Source organism: Mustela nigripes, chromosome 17, assembly GCF_022355385.1.
Source record: "Mustela nigripes isolate SB6536 chromosome 17, MUSNIG.SB6536, whole genome shotgun sequence".
NCBI classification, from domain to species: domain Eukaryota; kingdom Metazoa; phylum Chordata; class Mammalia; order Carnivora; family Mustelidae; genus Mustela; species Mustela nigripes.
In genome coordinates, this window is record NC_081573.1 from 41596167 (window position 1) to 41611557 (window position 15391).

Sequence of the window (15391 nt, forward strand, 5' to 3'; positions counted from 1 at the left end):
CGCCCAGGGCCTTCAGGGCCTCGGGGAGCAAGCCAGTGCCGCTCAGGTCCAGGGCGTGCAGCCTACCAGCCCTCTCCTTCACGAATTGCAGCAGGTTGTGGAAGGAGAGCTGGGAGGGGGAGGAGTCTGGGGAGCCAAAGGAGCCCCGGGTTAGGCGTAGTTCAAAAGTGAGGTGACAGTAGGCCAAGGAGAGGCGCTCCAGGTTGGGGGCACAGCTGCTGAGCCTGTTGAAACTGAGGTCGGTCAGGTCCCGCAGGCCAGCCAAGTTGAGCTCACACAGGCCACTCAACACCTGCCGGACCCGCTGCGACGTCTCGGGCTGCGCGAGCAGCGTGCCTGATGTGAAGAGGCTGTGGCAGCCACTGAGGTCAAGGCTACGCAGGGCTGGGCAGCCCAGGATCAAGGCCACAAAGGAGGCCTCCGTGGGGCTGCCCCCACTGAGGCACAAACTCTGCAGGTGGGGGCCCAAGTGGTAGGCGACAGACTCCAGCACCTGTTGGGAAGCTGGCGAGCCATCCAGGCTGGTCAGGCTGATGCAGGTGACGCCCCTGAGGCCCAGGCTCTTGATGACCGGGAGGGAGGCGGAGGACACGGGGATGTTGTACTGCACATTTGTCTAAGGGGCAGCAGCAGGAATGGAGTTAGCCCTCTTGCCTCAGAGGGGGTTGGCCATCAGGTCTGGCGGCCAGTCATTGGCAAGTCAGGGAAGGGCCCTGTCACAGTGAGGACCCACTGTGGTGTGCGGTGTTGTGTGGTTGAGGGGGTGCTGGTGGGAAGTGGGAGGTGGGAAGACAAGTCACTCTGGGGCTCAAAGGAGGTGACTGTGAGGGGAGGGCAGGGAGGTTATCGACAGATGGGATTGGATGCCCGTGGACAGATGGGGACAGGGTGGGGAGCTGGCATGCTGGGCGCAGGGGGCTGGGGTGGCCTGGAGGAGGGCCAGCAAAGCTCCCAGGGGGCAGAAGGACTAAGTGTGCTGGATCCCAAACTCTGGGACCTTCCAAAGGTGGCCCTGAGACCTGTGGCCTCGGTTCCTTCTGCAGGGAGTCAGCTCAGCATTACCTAAGCAACCAGTCTCCCCCCACTTTTTCCAGAGACTATAAATAGCCCTCAGAACAGCTGAGGACATTAAGAAGCAAAGCAGTTGTCACTTCCCACCATCGTGGGTGGCCCAGGTGCCAGAGGTCTAGGGCAGGCAGTGAGGCCTAGGTCCCCTGGTGGCCAGAGTAGCTCAACCACTGGAGCGTGAAAAGGTGTGTGTGTGTGTGTGTGTGTGTGTGTGTGTGTGTGTGTGTGTGCGCGCGCGCACGTGCGCGTGTGTAGGGATGCACCAATGTGTGTGGGCCCTGCAGGCTCCAGAGTTCAAGATGTGCTTGTGATCCCTGGGGCTTGTCTCTGGGGAGTCTATATTATCTGTCCAGGGAAGCAAGGAGAAGCCTCCCATTTCTGTGGGCAGAAGCTAAGAGAATGAACCTTGAGGTGCCAAGAGTATGGGGCTGGCCCTGCTGTACGGCAACAGGGGAATGAGAACGGGACGGGGGGGGGGTGTGCATGTGTCCATGCCTGATGTGGGGTGGAGCCTGGAGGTGAGCTCAGGGCTCTGTTGAGGCAGGGAGAGCCTGGCTTATCTAGGAGTTTGGGGAGCCCCCATTTTCATTGACTTGTCCCTGATTTTGTGCCAGAAGGAAGTTATAGCAGGTGTGGGGGGGAGACAAGGGCTTGGCTTCTTCTCTACCCCTGACGGATGGCCAGGCCACAGGCAAGCAGTACTCAAAGGCTGTTTCAGTCCATCATCGTGATCCTGACACAGGAAAGCAAGCTCTAAAAAACCTGACCTGTCGGTTACTGCAAGAACAAGCTGATGTCCCCTGCTTCTGCCCCATGGAACGTCATCAAAAGGGATTCAGAAAGGTAGGATGACACATAAGGTGCACACGGGCAAGATACTTATCAACAGGATTCTCCCAGGAAGACACATGAAACCCATTCCTGGGAGGAGAAACCAGGCTGACTTCTGCCAGAGGGAGAAGCAGCTCCCTGTGGCTGTCATCATGGGAAGGAGTGTGTGGTAAGAAGTGGGGGCCAGCTCCTGACCACTTCCACGGGAATGAGGGGTCAAGCCAGGCCCCCTGTCCAGACCCCATTCTTATTCCTGGAATGTGGTCCTTGCAGACTTAAAGGTGCACTTGTCACAGCTCCCCCTCATGGACACTGGGAGGCAGTAGGGGTGGGAACCCCAAGGGCCTGGCTCGGGGAAGGTGATTCAGGGGGATGAAAAGATCAGGCGGGAAAGGTTTGAGAAAAAAAGGCTAAAGCTGGCTGCCAACAGAGGGGCCAGTCCAAGGATGGAGAGTGAGCCGTGGCTGCAGGTGCAGAGCAGGGCCCGTTGCTGAAGCAGCGCCGCCCCTGCCCTCATGTCGTGTCCCCCCCTCCCATCCCCACCTCCCAGGCTCCACCAGCTGCTGTCCTTTGCCTTCCTTCCTGAGCCTTGGGGGCCAGGAAATGTTCTCATGTTCTCCCCCTCTCCCACTGCCTCCCTATGAACAAGGTAGGTGAACAGCTGAGGGGGAAGGCACTGGCAGTCAGCCTAGAGGCCAAGTCCAAGGGCAGACTAGTGGCAGGAAAACCCACGAAACTCAGGGGCAGGGCCTGGTCTGAAGGACTTCCAGCGGCTATTGGGAGATGTGAGAGAGAGAGAGTATGTGTGTGTGTGTGTGTGTGTGTTGAGATCTGAGACTGCCTCCCTGCTCCCCATTGTTTTTCTTGATGGGGAGGGGGCAGCCTCTAAGCCATCGCCCAGGTAGTCTGCCCTGGACTCAACGCGCAGAGCTCAGGAGTAGCCCTTTAGGGATATTGATCATCTGTGGGGAACAGAGCAGCAAGCAGAAGCAGCAGGCTCCTGGGTCACTGTGGTCTTTGGCCCCAGCGTAGGAAGGTCCCCCTCCCTAGGCCCTAGGCAGATGCTTCTGGAGCTCCAAAGGAGGACTGCAAGGTTATCTGCTCCAGCTTCAGCTTCCCTATTCACAGAGAAGACAACCAGCCCCCATCTCGTCCTTTTCCGGAGCTGGCCTCTTAGGACTAGATGCCAAGTCATTTGGGAAATGCCCAAATCTGCTAAAACGGAGACATAGCCCTTGACTGTGAGAGGCCAGGGTTCCACTGCACCTCATGAAGCCCTGAGCTGCGATGGCAGACTTATGTGCAGGCTTGGAAAGCCATCTGCTAGAGGAATGGCTCTCCTGTTTGCTGGCACGGGAATCCAGAGCTAACATGCCTGTTCTCCAGAAGAAAATATATGCCCTGGAACCCAGGGCCTTTGTTCTCTAGAGAGGAATTAGACCTTGGGGGTCATTTCCAGAGGCTCCTCTGGGCCTCTGTAAATACCCCAGGCAGGAGAAGAGAGTGGAGGGCAGAAGCTGAGTTGTCCAGAGTTCTTCACAGTGCCCAGCCCAGTGGCAGGCAACCAGGGCTCTCCCCGAAAGGGGCAGAGCCTGTGTGTGTGTGGGGGGGGGGGAGGTTCTGCCTTTGTCTACCTTCTTATTTGAGAAGAGATAGGATTAAGTGGGAGCAAGTCAGGGGGAATAAGAAGTCACCCATCCAGCATCCCAGCCTGGCCTGGTGAGGCATACATTCCAGCCATGCTTTGGTGAGCCAGAATCCTCCACAGCACCGACTAGCAGGAAGTGCTAATTTCTTATCCACCTGCCCATATCTGGACCCTGGGAGATGGTTCCTGCTAGTAAATCCTGCAAATTGCTCTCTGGGACATGGTGGTGGTGGGGTGTCCACAGAGCCCCAGATGCCCTGTACCTGTGGCCTGTTCTTCAAGGGCTCCCAGCCCAGGCGGGGCTGAGTTCTGCTGAGACACTAAACAGGTGTCTGTGTCTGCAGCTCACAGTTAGCTGGAACAGCCCGAGGGCTAAAATGGTGGCCGACTCTACCATCTCAAACTCCGCCCTCCACCTCACTCTCCTATCCCATTCCAGTCTACTCCTGACTGCCCACTTGGGCTTTCCCCTCTCCTTCTTGGCTGGACTCCAAGAACCTCTCCCCTGATTACCTTTTCTGGGGTCCTGGGGCCCTGCCCCCGTCCTGCTGCTGTGCCCATTCTTCTTGCCTTGCCAAGATGAGACTGCTGCCTCCTCTGGGTCTGTGCTAAGGGTACAGAATTCTGCCCATGGAAGCCTTAGTCTCCCCTCTTGTCTCCCCCACTACCACCTCCTCCCCTGGCTCTCTTCCCTGCTTCTCCAGGTTTCTCTCCAAGCCAACCATTCTCTCCAGTCCCTGATGCAAGGGAAGCACCATCCCCTTACTCTGACATTGTCAGAATTCTCAGAGACGAACTGTTCTGTTTCAAAAAGAAGCCAAAGTCATCAAGTGGGGAAGGCCCTCCCTTTGCCATGTTCACGTCTGCCAGCCAGCTCCCCTAACCACCTTCCCTCTCCCAGCCCTGGTCCCCTTCTCTCGACCTGCTGGGCCTGCTCCCAGCTTCTGGCATAGCAACGGGCAGTCCCTGCCTTTCCACTGCTTCTTCCTCGGTTTACAAATACCTCAGGGTCATAACTAACAAAAGGCCTCCCTTGATCCTGCCCCACCCCCCACCACTCCTGCTTCTCCCCTTTCCTCTGCCAGCAGGCCTCTTGGAAGCACGTGGGCCTGCCCACACCACGCTTGCCACCTTATTAGACCTCTTGCCTCACCCACTTACCCCTCCATCACTCCCCCATGGGACCTCTCATTCCTGGCAACAGCTTCCTCTCAGCAAAGTCACCAACATCTGGGGGCTCCTCTGCAGTGTCCTTTCTGCTGTGCCACCTGCTGTGGATGGCCAGTGCCGCCCCCCCCTCCCGCTCTCTCCCACTGGGGGTTCTGTGGCTCTGCCTGCCTGGCTCTCCTCCTACCTTCTAGCCTGCTCCCCATCAGCCTCTTTTGGGGCCACCAAAGAAGAGAGAGACCCAGTCCATAGAGGAGTGAGTTCTCTCTCTCTCACACACACACACACACACACACACACACACACACCCCTCCCTGATCTTTTCATTCCCTTGAATCACCTTCCCCACCCACTGGGATGGATCGTCCCACTCTCCTTAAATCTGAGAGAGGGAGCCAGGCCCTTGGGGTTCCCACACCCCACTGCCTCCCAGTGGCCACACACGCGCGCATGCGCACACACAACACACACACACACACGCACACACACATGCGCATGTATACACTCTCCCCTGCACCCTGGCAGACTGTACTCCATCACATCCCAACTTCTTTATTTGCAGTCCACATCTTTTTCCAGAACACAGACATAGAGCCTGGGACCTCGCCAGATACATGGATGCAACATACTTCCTTCTAAATTCACTGTCTGATCCCCTAGTGCTGCTCCTTCTCCTGAGCTCTCACTGCCTTCTACCAGGTCACCTGAGTCAGAGATCTGGGAGCCGTTCTAGACCCTTCCCTCACTCCCTGCCTCCAGTGAGCAAAGTCCCTTGCATCTCAAGCCCCTCCACTCCCACCTCACTGCTCCTGCCCCAGGTCAGGGTCCCGCACTGTTGCTCAGAAATATATGACAGCAGTTTCCTCCTTATGGGAGTCCTGGCCCCCGGTCTTTCTGGCTATCTGGCCTTTGTACTGTCACCAGGTGGTCCTTACAAAAGGTGAACTGGTCGTGCTCTTCAGACCCCTTGGTGGTTCTCCACTCCACGGGATGGAGGCTGAGCCTCCCAGCCAGAACCTCCTCAGCCTGGCTTTCCCATGCCCGTGTCCCCTCCTCCCCGGCCCTGAGAATGGCAACTTCTAATGCTTGTCTCACGCTGCCAGGCCTCTCTGCTTGCCGCTTTTTCTGTTTGGTCACAGTGCTGGGGCGGTAAGGGGCTTGGTCTCACCGCTTACCTACTTCTGTTCTTTAGGGGATATGTATTCCTCTTTCTAGGCTCAGCACAAGCATCCCCTTCTCCATGAAGTCTCTTCTGAATCTTCTCGGCACCCCTGTGTCCACACAAGATTCCAGTGCAGTGCCTCTACTCACTCCTCTTAGCTCAGGCTTCCCTCCCTCTCACTACCTGTTCTCAAGCGGTGGAGGAGTGCCGTGCCTCCCCGAGCCCTGCAGCCCAAGTGGCCAGCCCAGGGCCCAGCACAGACAGCCAGCATCCCTGTCTGAGGGAGCGAGGCCTTCTGAGAGGCTCTGGTAACTCTCCCGCTTCCTTCTGCCCTGTGAGTATTCCAAGCCTCTGAGCTGAGGCCTTGGCCTCTACTTTTCTTGTCACTCCCCAAGACAACATGGCCTCCAGATTCACCCAGCCCAGAGACCATTAGCCTCAGAGGAACTTCCTCAGCAAACCGTTTCACACTGCCACCGGCTCCCCTCCATGTCCCAAGCCAGAGAGGTGCCATCCTCCCGACCCCAGCCCAGGTGAGGCCTTCTGTCACCCCAGGTGGCATCTGCCCTTTCTCCTGTCTCTGCTTCGAGCATTCACATTCACCCCTCCTCTGTGACTCTCCTCAGCATATGAACACATTTGAAATCTATCACAACGAAAATCCTTTGTGGAGTCCCCTCAACCTGTCATTACTGCCCTATTTGTTTCCTTCCTCGCATGGAGAAGTTTCTTGCAAAGGAGGTCACTCTCTACAAGCCCTTTCTTAATCTCATTCACTCTTCCACCCACCTGGCTTTTGCCCCTAGATGCCAAATGTTGCTGAAGTCACTGGGGACCTCCCTGGACATCAGACATCAGGGACACTCTCTGTTCTTTATCTTCTGGACTCTTCATGGGATTTGACACTGTCAGTCATCCACTCGACACTGTAAATGCTCTCCACTTTTGATCCCTGGGACTTCCTCCCAGGAGGGGCCTCCTCCCTTCCACGCCCTGCCCTTGGATTGGTTTACTCTCCTGAGGTATTCTGCGGCCCTGCTGTTCCTATGGCTCTTCACGTGCCTTCTGGGTGGGGGATGTTGCTTGGATCCATGGTTTCAAGCTCCACCCATTCCTGAATGGTACCCAACTCAAGACCCTTCTCTTGAATTCCTTGCTCAGAAACCCAGTGACCAACTGCATCTCACCATCTAGATGTCTCACACTTCAAATTTTCAACAGCTCCAAATCAAATTGCTTTAGACACTGAGGTCAATGACACTGGATAGATCACGTGACAATAGACCCTACTTATATATACACATTTAATATGTGACAGAGGAGTCGTCCCACGCAGCAGGGAAGGGGAAGAGTATATATAAATGGTATTAGGGCTCTTTGAAAACTAATCAGTTTAGCTTCTTACCTGAGAGAATAGATCAAAATGACCTTTACAATTAAAAAATTACTATAAAAATTCAAGCCATGAAACAGAAGAAACACTTGTGAACCTAAAACCTGTCTGAAAAAATAAGTCTAATAAAAAAAAACCCAGAAGATGGGGCGCCTGGGTGGCTCAGTGGGTTAAGCCACTGCCTTTGGTTCAGGTCATGATCTCAGGGTCCTGGGATCCAGTCCCGCATCCGGCTCTCTGCTCAGCAGGGAGCCTGCTTCCCTCTCTCTCTCTCTGCCTGCCTCTCCATCTACTTGTGATTTCTCTCTGTCAAATAAATAAATAAAATCTTTAAAAATTTAAAAAAAAAACCCAGAAGAGATATCTGAGTGTATATCAAATCATGAAGAAGCAAGGGGTCTCTAAATTTAAAAAGCAGTGGAAGAAGAAAGCTAAAGATGTTCAGAATCAACAACATAGAAATGTAACCTCTGAGTCTCAGAAATAAGCTTGTATCCACAACTCAAATACAGAGGCAAATATGTTAGGAATATATTTCAATAAGTATGTAAAAGATTCATCTCTTTAATATATAAAAGGTTCATACAAACGGATAAGAAAAATACTAAGATGCCAATGGTTAAATGGATAAAGAATAGAAATAAATAAGAGAGGGAAATATAAATGGCCAGCTAATGAGAAAACTGTTCAACCTCAGTAGTGACCAGAGAAGTCAGAATGAAAACAAGGAGCTGTCACCACTTGCCTTTCAAACTGTCACAGATGTCTGCATTCACTTCCGAGATGGGCTGTCTCCCCACATCCCAACTCACCCTCTCCAGTCCACTCAGCACTGGAGTTCCAACACATCACACCATGTCACTTCTCTGCCTTAATATTCCTTTACAGGCTCTTGGATGGTAATTGGGCCCCAACACGAGTGCCAGCTTGTGGTCTGACCCACTCCCCCCACCCATCTCCCACCCCTTCTACGCACATCTCAGTTCTAGTCTTAGGGAACTTGTGTGGTCATTTCCAGAGCTATTTCACACCTTGGTGCCTTTCCCAGTGCTGTCACCGGTTCCTGGGAGACCAACCTTCCCCCTCATCCTATTCCATTGGGAAGCCTTCCTTCCCTGATGCTGCTGGTCTCCTTTGGACGTCCTTCTTCCTGTTCTTGGTGCACCCTTCATTCCAGTGTCACAGCACCAAGCACACAACATCACCAACCCTCATGTACTTGCTTTTCTCCTTCACTGGACTGTGAGCTCCTTGGGGCAAGGGATTATGTCTTACTCATCTGTAAAGTCCCAGCACTGTACCCAGAGTCAAGTGTGTATGAGTGTCACATATATATATGTATGCATGGATGAATGAATGAATGGACGACATACGAGCAGGGCCATGAGCAAACCGGAGTGAGAGACAGCTGAGAATGGGCCAGGTGAGGCTGGCCACCTTACCTCCCGAAGGGCATTCTGGGCTGCACAGTACCAAGCCCGGCTCACGAGGGAGGCCTCTTTCTGATCTGACAGAGGCAGAAAGCTCAGAATATGTGTGAGCATCTGAGGGAAAAAGACAGGGCGTTGGGAACTATTAGAGCTGGGGGTCCTTGGAAACTTCTCCAGCTAATAGTGCAGTCAGTCTGAGGGGACTGGAACACTGGCTTCTAGTTCATTTTGAGTCCTAAGCTTCATGGGGTCTTCACTTCCCCCTGTCTGGCCTCCAGGCATCTCTACTGTGAACAAACCATTCCTGAGTCTTCCCTGGATGCAGGTTTGTACTGACTGATAAAAAGCAAATTTCCCGCTCAGTTTGGTAAAAAGAGCCTGGGCATTAGGACCAGATAAACCTAGTTCAAATCCTTACTCTTGTCAACTGACCTCTTTGAGCCTTGTTTTTCCTAATCTGTAAAATGGCAATGGTAGTGAGGTTTAAATGGGTTGTGCGAGAATTTAATAACATAGTAAATGGTCGGAGTGCCTGGGTGGCTCAGTTGGTTAAGCATCTGCCTTCGGCTCAGGTCATGATCCCAGGGTCCTGGGATTGAGTCCCGAATTGGGATTCCTGCTCAGTGGGGAGTCTGCATCTCCCTCCCCCTGCTCTTGTGCTCTAGCTTTCTCACTGTCCCTTTCAAATAAATAGAATCTTAAAAAACAAGACATAGTAAAGTGTCTTGCCTAAGACCTAGGACAGCAAGTCAGGTATCCTCCTCTGGTCTTTGGAAACCATATCCCTTCCTCCTGCCCTCAAAGCTCAGGCTATGGGTCCTCCCTCTTTCCCCATTTTCTCCACTGTCAACTCGCCTTCTCAGCTGGCTGTTATGATCCCCAATAGGACCCAGCTCAGGCTCTCACTGCACCTATGCTCTGTAAGGCTGGGGGTCATGAGGTTGGAGGTCCTACAGGGAACTGGGGAGGGAGCCACTTGTGAGGCCAAGAATGATCTAATATTAACTGTTCTGGAATTTTCCCTCTTGGACTCTTGTGACATTGTGTTTTCTAGAGCTCCACTCTCCCAATTCCAAATGCCCTGTTTCTGGAGTCTTCTGTGGCTCTCCTGGCTCAGACCGGGTCTTTCAATCTGTTTACTTCCTAGGATAATAAGTTCATTTGCATGGCTTCAGCAGTTACCTCTACAGGAAAAACCAACAATTCAGTATCCCCATATTGTCTCACCATTCATGTGCGAGTCTAGTGTTGCCAATCGTCCACAGGATCCATCATCTAAATGATTTACTATCACTTTCATCTCAACCAAATTCACATTCTCAGTCCAAAACATCCCTCGCTCCCAACTTTCCAGCACCTGAGCTTCAATGCCACTAGTGCATCTTGCCTGAAGATCCTGATAATACTGCAGACTCTTCATGCTTTTCTGTCTCTTGCTGTCAGATACAGGTGTACAGCACAGGCTTAGGCCAGGATAACTTAGACTCATTCAAATCCCAGCTCTAGGAGCACCTGGGTGGCTCAGTGGGTTAAGCCTCTGCCCTCAGCTCAGGTCATGATCTCAGGATCCTGGGATCAAGCGCTGCATCGGGGGCTCTGCTAAGCGGGGAGCCCGCTTCCTCCTCTCTCTCCGCCTGCCTCTCTGCCTACTTGTGATCTCTGTCAAATAAATAAATAAACCTTTAAAAAACCAAAAAAACAAACAAATCCCAGCTCTACTACTTCCAAGCTGTGGGACCTATATGACCTCAGGCAAGGTAACCTACCTCTCTTGAGCTTCCGTTTCCATTACACACACACACACACACACACACACACATATTATGATGTGCTTGACACTTAGTAGATGTTCCATAAATGCTTGCTGGACTGCTGTTACTAATATTTCTACCTTTAAAATTTTAGCACCTCAGTAGCCCAGATCTTTATCACCACACACCTGGATTCTTTCTACAATCTTCCACCTAACCTCCTTGCCTCCAGGCTCAGCCTTGCTAGTCAATTTGCACACAGTGACAAGGTTAATTTTCCTTTAAAAACAGCTTTTACGGGCACCTGGGTGACTCAGTGGGTTAAAGCCTCTGCCTTTGGCTCAGGTCATGATCCAGGGTCCTGGGATCGAGCCCCATGTCAGGCTCTCTGCTCAGAGGGGAACCTGCTTCCTCCTCTCTCTCTCTCTCTCTCTCTGCCTGTCTCTCTGCCTACTTGTGATCTCTATCTGTCAAATAAATAAATAAATAAATAAAACAGCTTTTAGTCTTAGCACATCCCTGATGAAAACCTTCAGGGTATCCAGTACACTCAGGACAAAATCTCTACTCTTGGGTTAGCGAGACCCCCAAGCAAGACCCTGCCAGGCCCTATGCCTGACTGGACCCCTGATTCCAGAGCTTCCTCAGTTCAGGCTTCCCATTGTCCTACAGCCATGCTATGCCTATTACCTTTTGCCTATGTAGGCCTTTTTCCAGGAATGCCTTTCCTTAACCTTGACGTCACCAGCCCATTCTACCATTCTAACCTCTTCTTCTTCTTCTTTTTTTTTTTTTTGTTCATTCTAACCTCTTCTTCCTTTCTTTGATCCCTAACACACAGAAGTTACTTAGCCAATAGTCATTAGATTGAATTAAAGATGGATAGTGCTCTATCTCTATTTTCACCAAAGCCCTCTACCTCAATTTTCACCGAAGGTTTGCCCAGGGAAGGAGTGGGGAAGATAAAGCAGATCACTACTGAGAAGACTGGGGAGAACCGCCTTCTGGGTCAGGAAAGCTAGGCATGGGGAAGAGAACACTAATGAGATTGGGACTGACTAAGCCCCCAACCCCAGGGGGAGGCAGGGAAGCCTGTCTGAGCCAAGTTAAGACAGTGGCCATCCTGTCTTCTGGGGCTCAGCAACCAGCCCAAAAAGCAACAGGAGAGGGCAATAAACTGTCCTCACTGAGGGGAGGGAGCATGGCTCTTTGAGTTGAGAAACGGGGTAGCTTTTCTAGAGGAAAGAGGAGGCAATGGTAAGGATGGAGTCACCATCCCATTAATTCTATCCTAAGGGGCTACTACTAGAGATATGACTGGTTATTCCTGGGATCTATGTAGTAGACATCCTCTGGTGCCGGATGCCATGGTAGGTGGCTAAAGGAGGTAGAAGCTGACCTATTCTTGCTAAGGGGAAGAAGCACCGTTCCAGGGCTGATGAGGAAAGGGTGACTTGTCTCCCGTGGACCACGGGAGAGGGCTGCCAGCTTTCAAGGCAAAAGGGACAGAGAGGCCATCCCAAGAGGCCCCTGGGAACAAAAATCTATTCTCTCTCTCTGGCCACTGGCGGCAGAGTGGCCTTGCTCCAAACTAAGGAAAAGGAGCAAACATCCCATTGGGTGAAGGAGGTAGGGACAGCCATCACTACAGACTGAGGGAGTGGGGAGCAGCCCTGTCCTAGGTGAAGTAATCCAGCGACTGTGCTCGGAGTTGATGGACGGGTTAATCCGTCTCCCACCGCCAGGGGGATGGGGCAGCCGTCTTTCTGGGCAGAGGGAATGGAGTGATCATCCCAAGGGGCCACGGAGGATAAGATCGGTTACCCCTTGGGGACGAGGGGATGGAACGGACATCTTCCAGAACTGAGGGGGAGGGGTGGCCATCTCTAGAGAAGGGTGTAAGCAGAGACCCTGTCCTCGCTGAGGTGACACGGCAGCCATCTCCTGGGGCCGATGGGTAAGGAGAGAATGGTTCCCCCAAGCTAAGGGGACGGGATGGCCCAAGGCGGCGCCGTTACCCACAGCCTGCAGGTCCTGCGATCTTGATCTCCGGCAAGTAGTTTCCGCCAGGCGGGCGGAGCCGGGCGAGCTGTCTGACAGCCCCTCCCCACAACCTGGGACCCCAAGGGCGGAGCCTGTCCCAAGCCGGGCCTCAGGGCGGCCTCTTCTCACCCACCTCCAGGGGCAGCGACTCGGCCATCGCATCCCTGCCGCCTCCGCCCCCGTGCAAGGCCTTCTGGGAAGTGTAGTCCTACCGACTTTGGGTGCGGGGAGGTACTGGGAAGGAAGTGGACCCTCCCCACTTCCGTCACAGTTGTGACGATTTGCGTCTGCACCGGAAGTGCCTGTACTGCCGATGTGGTATCTACTGACCGCGGTTTCGGTCGCTCTCCCTTGTTTTCCTCGCTGGTTGTTTGCGTCGCGCCATGGCGGTAAGGAGGGCGGATAGGGCGGGGTTCGCAACGGCAGAAGATTCCCGGGTCCGGGAGACTTAAAACAGAGGAAGGACATCGAAGGAAGCGGATCTGCCAGAGGGGGGCGCCATGCAGTGGCCAGACCATGCTAGAGCTAGCGGGGTGGGGGGAAATGGAGCCGGCCCGTCGCCATACCAGAAGTAGTGCGGGAGGGGAGTGGGCGTCAGTACCAGATTGTACCAGACCTGATAGGAGACCTTAGGGGCTTGTGAAATGGGTGGGCGTCAGCCAAGATTTGGAGGGGCGCACTGTTCAGTGCCACTCAGGAGCTCCCCTTGAAGGGGTAGTCATCCCAAAGCTGGGTCACAGCAGGAGAGCTGGGAGATAATCAGCCTAGTGTTGGATTGTTCCAGGGTGAGCAGGAGGCGATCATCGGTAAAGGTGTTGCACAGATAGTGTCAGCCCTAAACAGGGTAGACTGGAGGAGGGGTGGGCATCCCAAGGATTGTGCTAGATTTGAGCACCATGGGGACCTGGCTTAGGTGCAGGTTTAATTCTGTACCTGACCAGACTGGGGAGGAGGGTGAGGAGGACCCTGGCTGAGGAGGGCTCTGACAGCATCTTACCATCCCTCTGCAGCCCAAGGGCAAAGTGGGCACGAGAGGGAAGAAGCAGATATTTGAAGAGAACAAAGAGACTCTGAAGTTCTATCTGCGAATCATACTGGGGGCCAATGTAAGTACCTACCTCCTTACCTACCCCAGATCCCACAGTCAGCTCTGGTGTGTATGTGTGCGTGGTGGGGGTGGTGGGGGTGGTGTGTGACAGCCATGTGTAGTTTTCAAAACTGGAATTAAAAAGAAATGAGAATGGGGCATCTGGGTGGTTCGGTTGTTAAGCGTCCACCTTCAGCTCAGGTCATGATCCCAGGGTCCCAGGATCAAGCCCCGAGTTGGTCTCCCCACTCTGTGAGAAGCCTGCTTCTCCCTCTCCCACTCCTGTTGCTTGTGTTCTTTCTCTTGCTATCTCTCTCTGTCAAATAAATAAATAAAATCTTCTTTTTTAAAAGATTTTATTTATTTCTTTGACAGAGATCACAAGTAGGCAGAGAGACAGGAAGGGTGAGGGAAGCAGGCTCCCCACTTAGCAGAGCCCCCGATGCGGCGCTCCATCCCAGGATCCTGAGATCATGACCTGAGCCGAAGGCAGAGGCTTAACACACTGAGCCACCCAGGCCCCTCTAAATAAATAAAATCTTTAAAAAAAAAAAAAAAAGAAAGAAAGAAAGAAATGAGAATGGATCCGGGCACAAAGAAAGTGCTGAGTAGTCAAAACAAAACAAAATAAAAAAATGAAAGGAGGGTTTGAGAGTCAGATGGACTTGAGCCCAGTCCATCCCACCCCGGATACACAGGGCCTTCTTTCTTGGGCTGACATATCAGAGGGGATTCTGGGTGCTCAGAACTCAGGGAACAGACCCCTTTCACCCATCAACCCTAAGAGAAACAACTGTCTCTTTCCACAGCGTGGCCTAACTCTTGGTCAGAGTCAAGGAAGGCCCGTGGTTTAGGGTATCTTTTGATCACAGCCTGATCGTATATCTGCTTACAGGCCATTTACTGTCTTGTGACCTTGGTGTTCTTCTACTCATCTGCCTCATTTTGGGCCTGGGTAAGTGTCCCCTATCCTGGGAAGTGGATAAGCGTATAGCATTTCTGGCTGGCCTTTGATACCATTCTTTTTCTGCAGATGGCCCTGGCCTTTAGTCTGGCAGTATATGGGGCCAGCTACCACTCTATGAGCTCAATGGCACGGGCAGCCTTTTCTGAGGATGGGGCCCTGATGGATGGTGGAATGGACCTCAACATGGAGCAGGGCATGGCAGAGTGAGTGTCCCCCGCTGCCAGCCCAGGTGAGCGGCCCCAGGGCTGGGGTGTTGGGGCCCAGATAGCCCAAGACCCACAACTGCCCACAACTTGAAGAGGGTAGAAGGGAGATGAACTGAGGCCCATGTACTATTTTTGGCCCTTTCAGCCTCTCTTCTATCCACAGGCACCTTAAAGATGTGATCCTACTGACAGCCATCGTGCAAGTGCTCAGCTGCTTCTCCCTCTACATCTGGTCCTTCTGGCTTCTGGTGCGTGGCTTGTAGGGCTCCCAGGAGGGGGCTGGAGCATCTAACCCTTCCCTTCTTTCATTTCCTGTGCCTGGCTTCAAGTTCCCTTTTCTGTCCTAGGCTCCAGGCCGGGCCCTTTATCTCCTCTGGGTGAATGTCCTGGGTCCTTGGTTCACGGCAGACAGTGGCACCCCAGCACCAGAGCACAATGAGAAACGGCAGCGCCGACAGGAGCGGCGGCAGATGAAGCGATTATAGCCAGTGACATTTTGGCCACAGGCTGCAAGACCCCCTGCCAGGAGCAAGGAGGGCCTAGTCCAGGGCCCAGAAGCAGTCTAAGGTATAGGATTGTTGAATAAATGGCTCAGAATATGGCTAATGGCTGTGTGGGTAATAATGGAAGGGCGAGGC

At 53.1% G+C, this 15391-nt stretch overlaps 2 protein-coding genes across 3 annotated transcripts in view; one reads left to right on the forward strand and one right to left on the reverse strand.

Annotated features, from left to right (window-relative positions):
- LOC132004854 (F-box/LRR-repeat protein 20-like) overlaps positions 1-12671 on the reverse strand; it is a 16077-nt gene extending 3406 nt beyond the window's left edge. Inside the window, exons 1-3 of one of the 2 annotated variants that reach the window (XM_059381451.1) lie at positions 12627-12671; positions 8712-8813; positions 8489-8491 (exon numbers count right to left, since the gene is read on the reverse strand). In XM_059381451.1, the coding sequence (XP_059237434.1) occupies positions 8489-8491; positions 8712-8813; positions 12627-12650 (129 nt within the window). In that variant the 5' untranslated portion in view covers positions 12651-12671. The remainder of the gene's footprint in view (positions 1-8488; positions 8492-8711; positions 8814-12626) is intronic. The other variant, XM_059381450.1, reaches the window with a different exon arrangement.
- A 108-nt stretch (positions 12672-12779) lies between these two features.
- TMEM208 (transmembrane protein 208) lies at positions 12780-15354 on the forward strand. The gene is made up of 6 exons (XM_059381452.1): positions 12780-12882; positions 13504-13599; positions 14476-14535; positions 14614-14750; positions 14917-15001; positions 15101-15354. The coding sequence occupies exons 1-6, from the start codon at positions 12877-12879 to the stop codon at positions 15236-15238; spliced, it is 522 nt and encodes a 173-aa protein (XP_059237435.1). The 5' UTR covers positions 12780-12876; the 3' UTR covers positions 15239-15354.
- The last annotated feature ends 37 nt before the right edge of the window (positions 15355-15391 follow it).

What these genes read in the sequence shown, in the direction of transcription:
- TMEM208 (XM_059381452.1), top strand. An exon ending in ATGGAGCAGGGCATGGCAGA is followed by an intron (nt 14,751 to 14,916) that starts GTGAGTGTCCCC and finishes TTCTATCCACAG; the next exon opens with GCACCTTAAAGATGTGATCC. An exon ending in TCTGGTCCTTCTGGCTTCTG is followed by an intron (nt 15,002 to 15,100) that starts GTGCGTGGCTTG and finishes TTTCTGTCCTAG; the next exon opens with GCTCCAGGCCGGGCCCTTTA.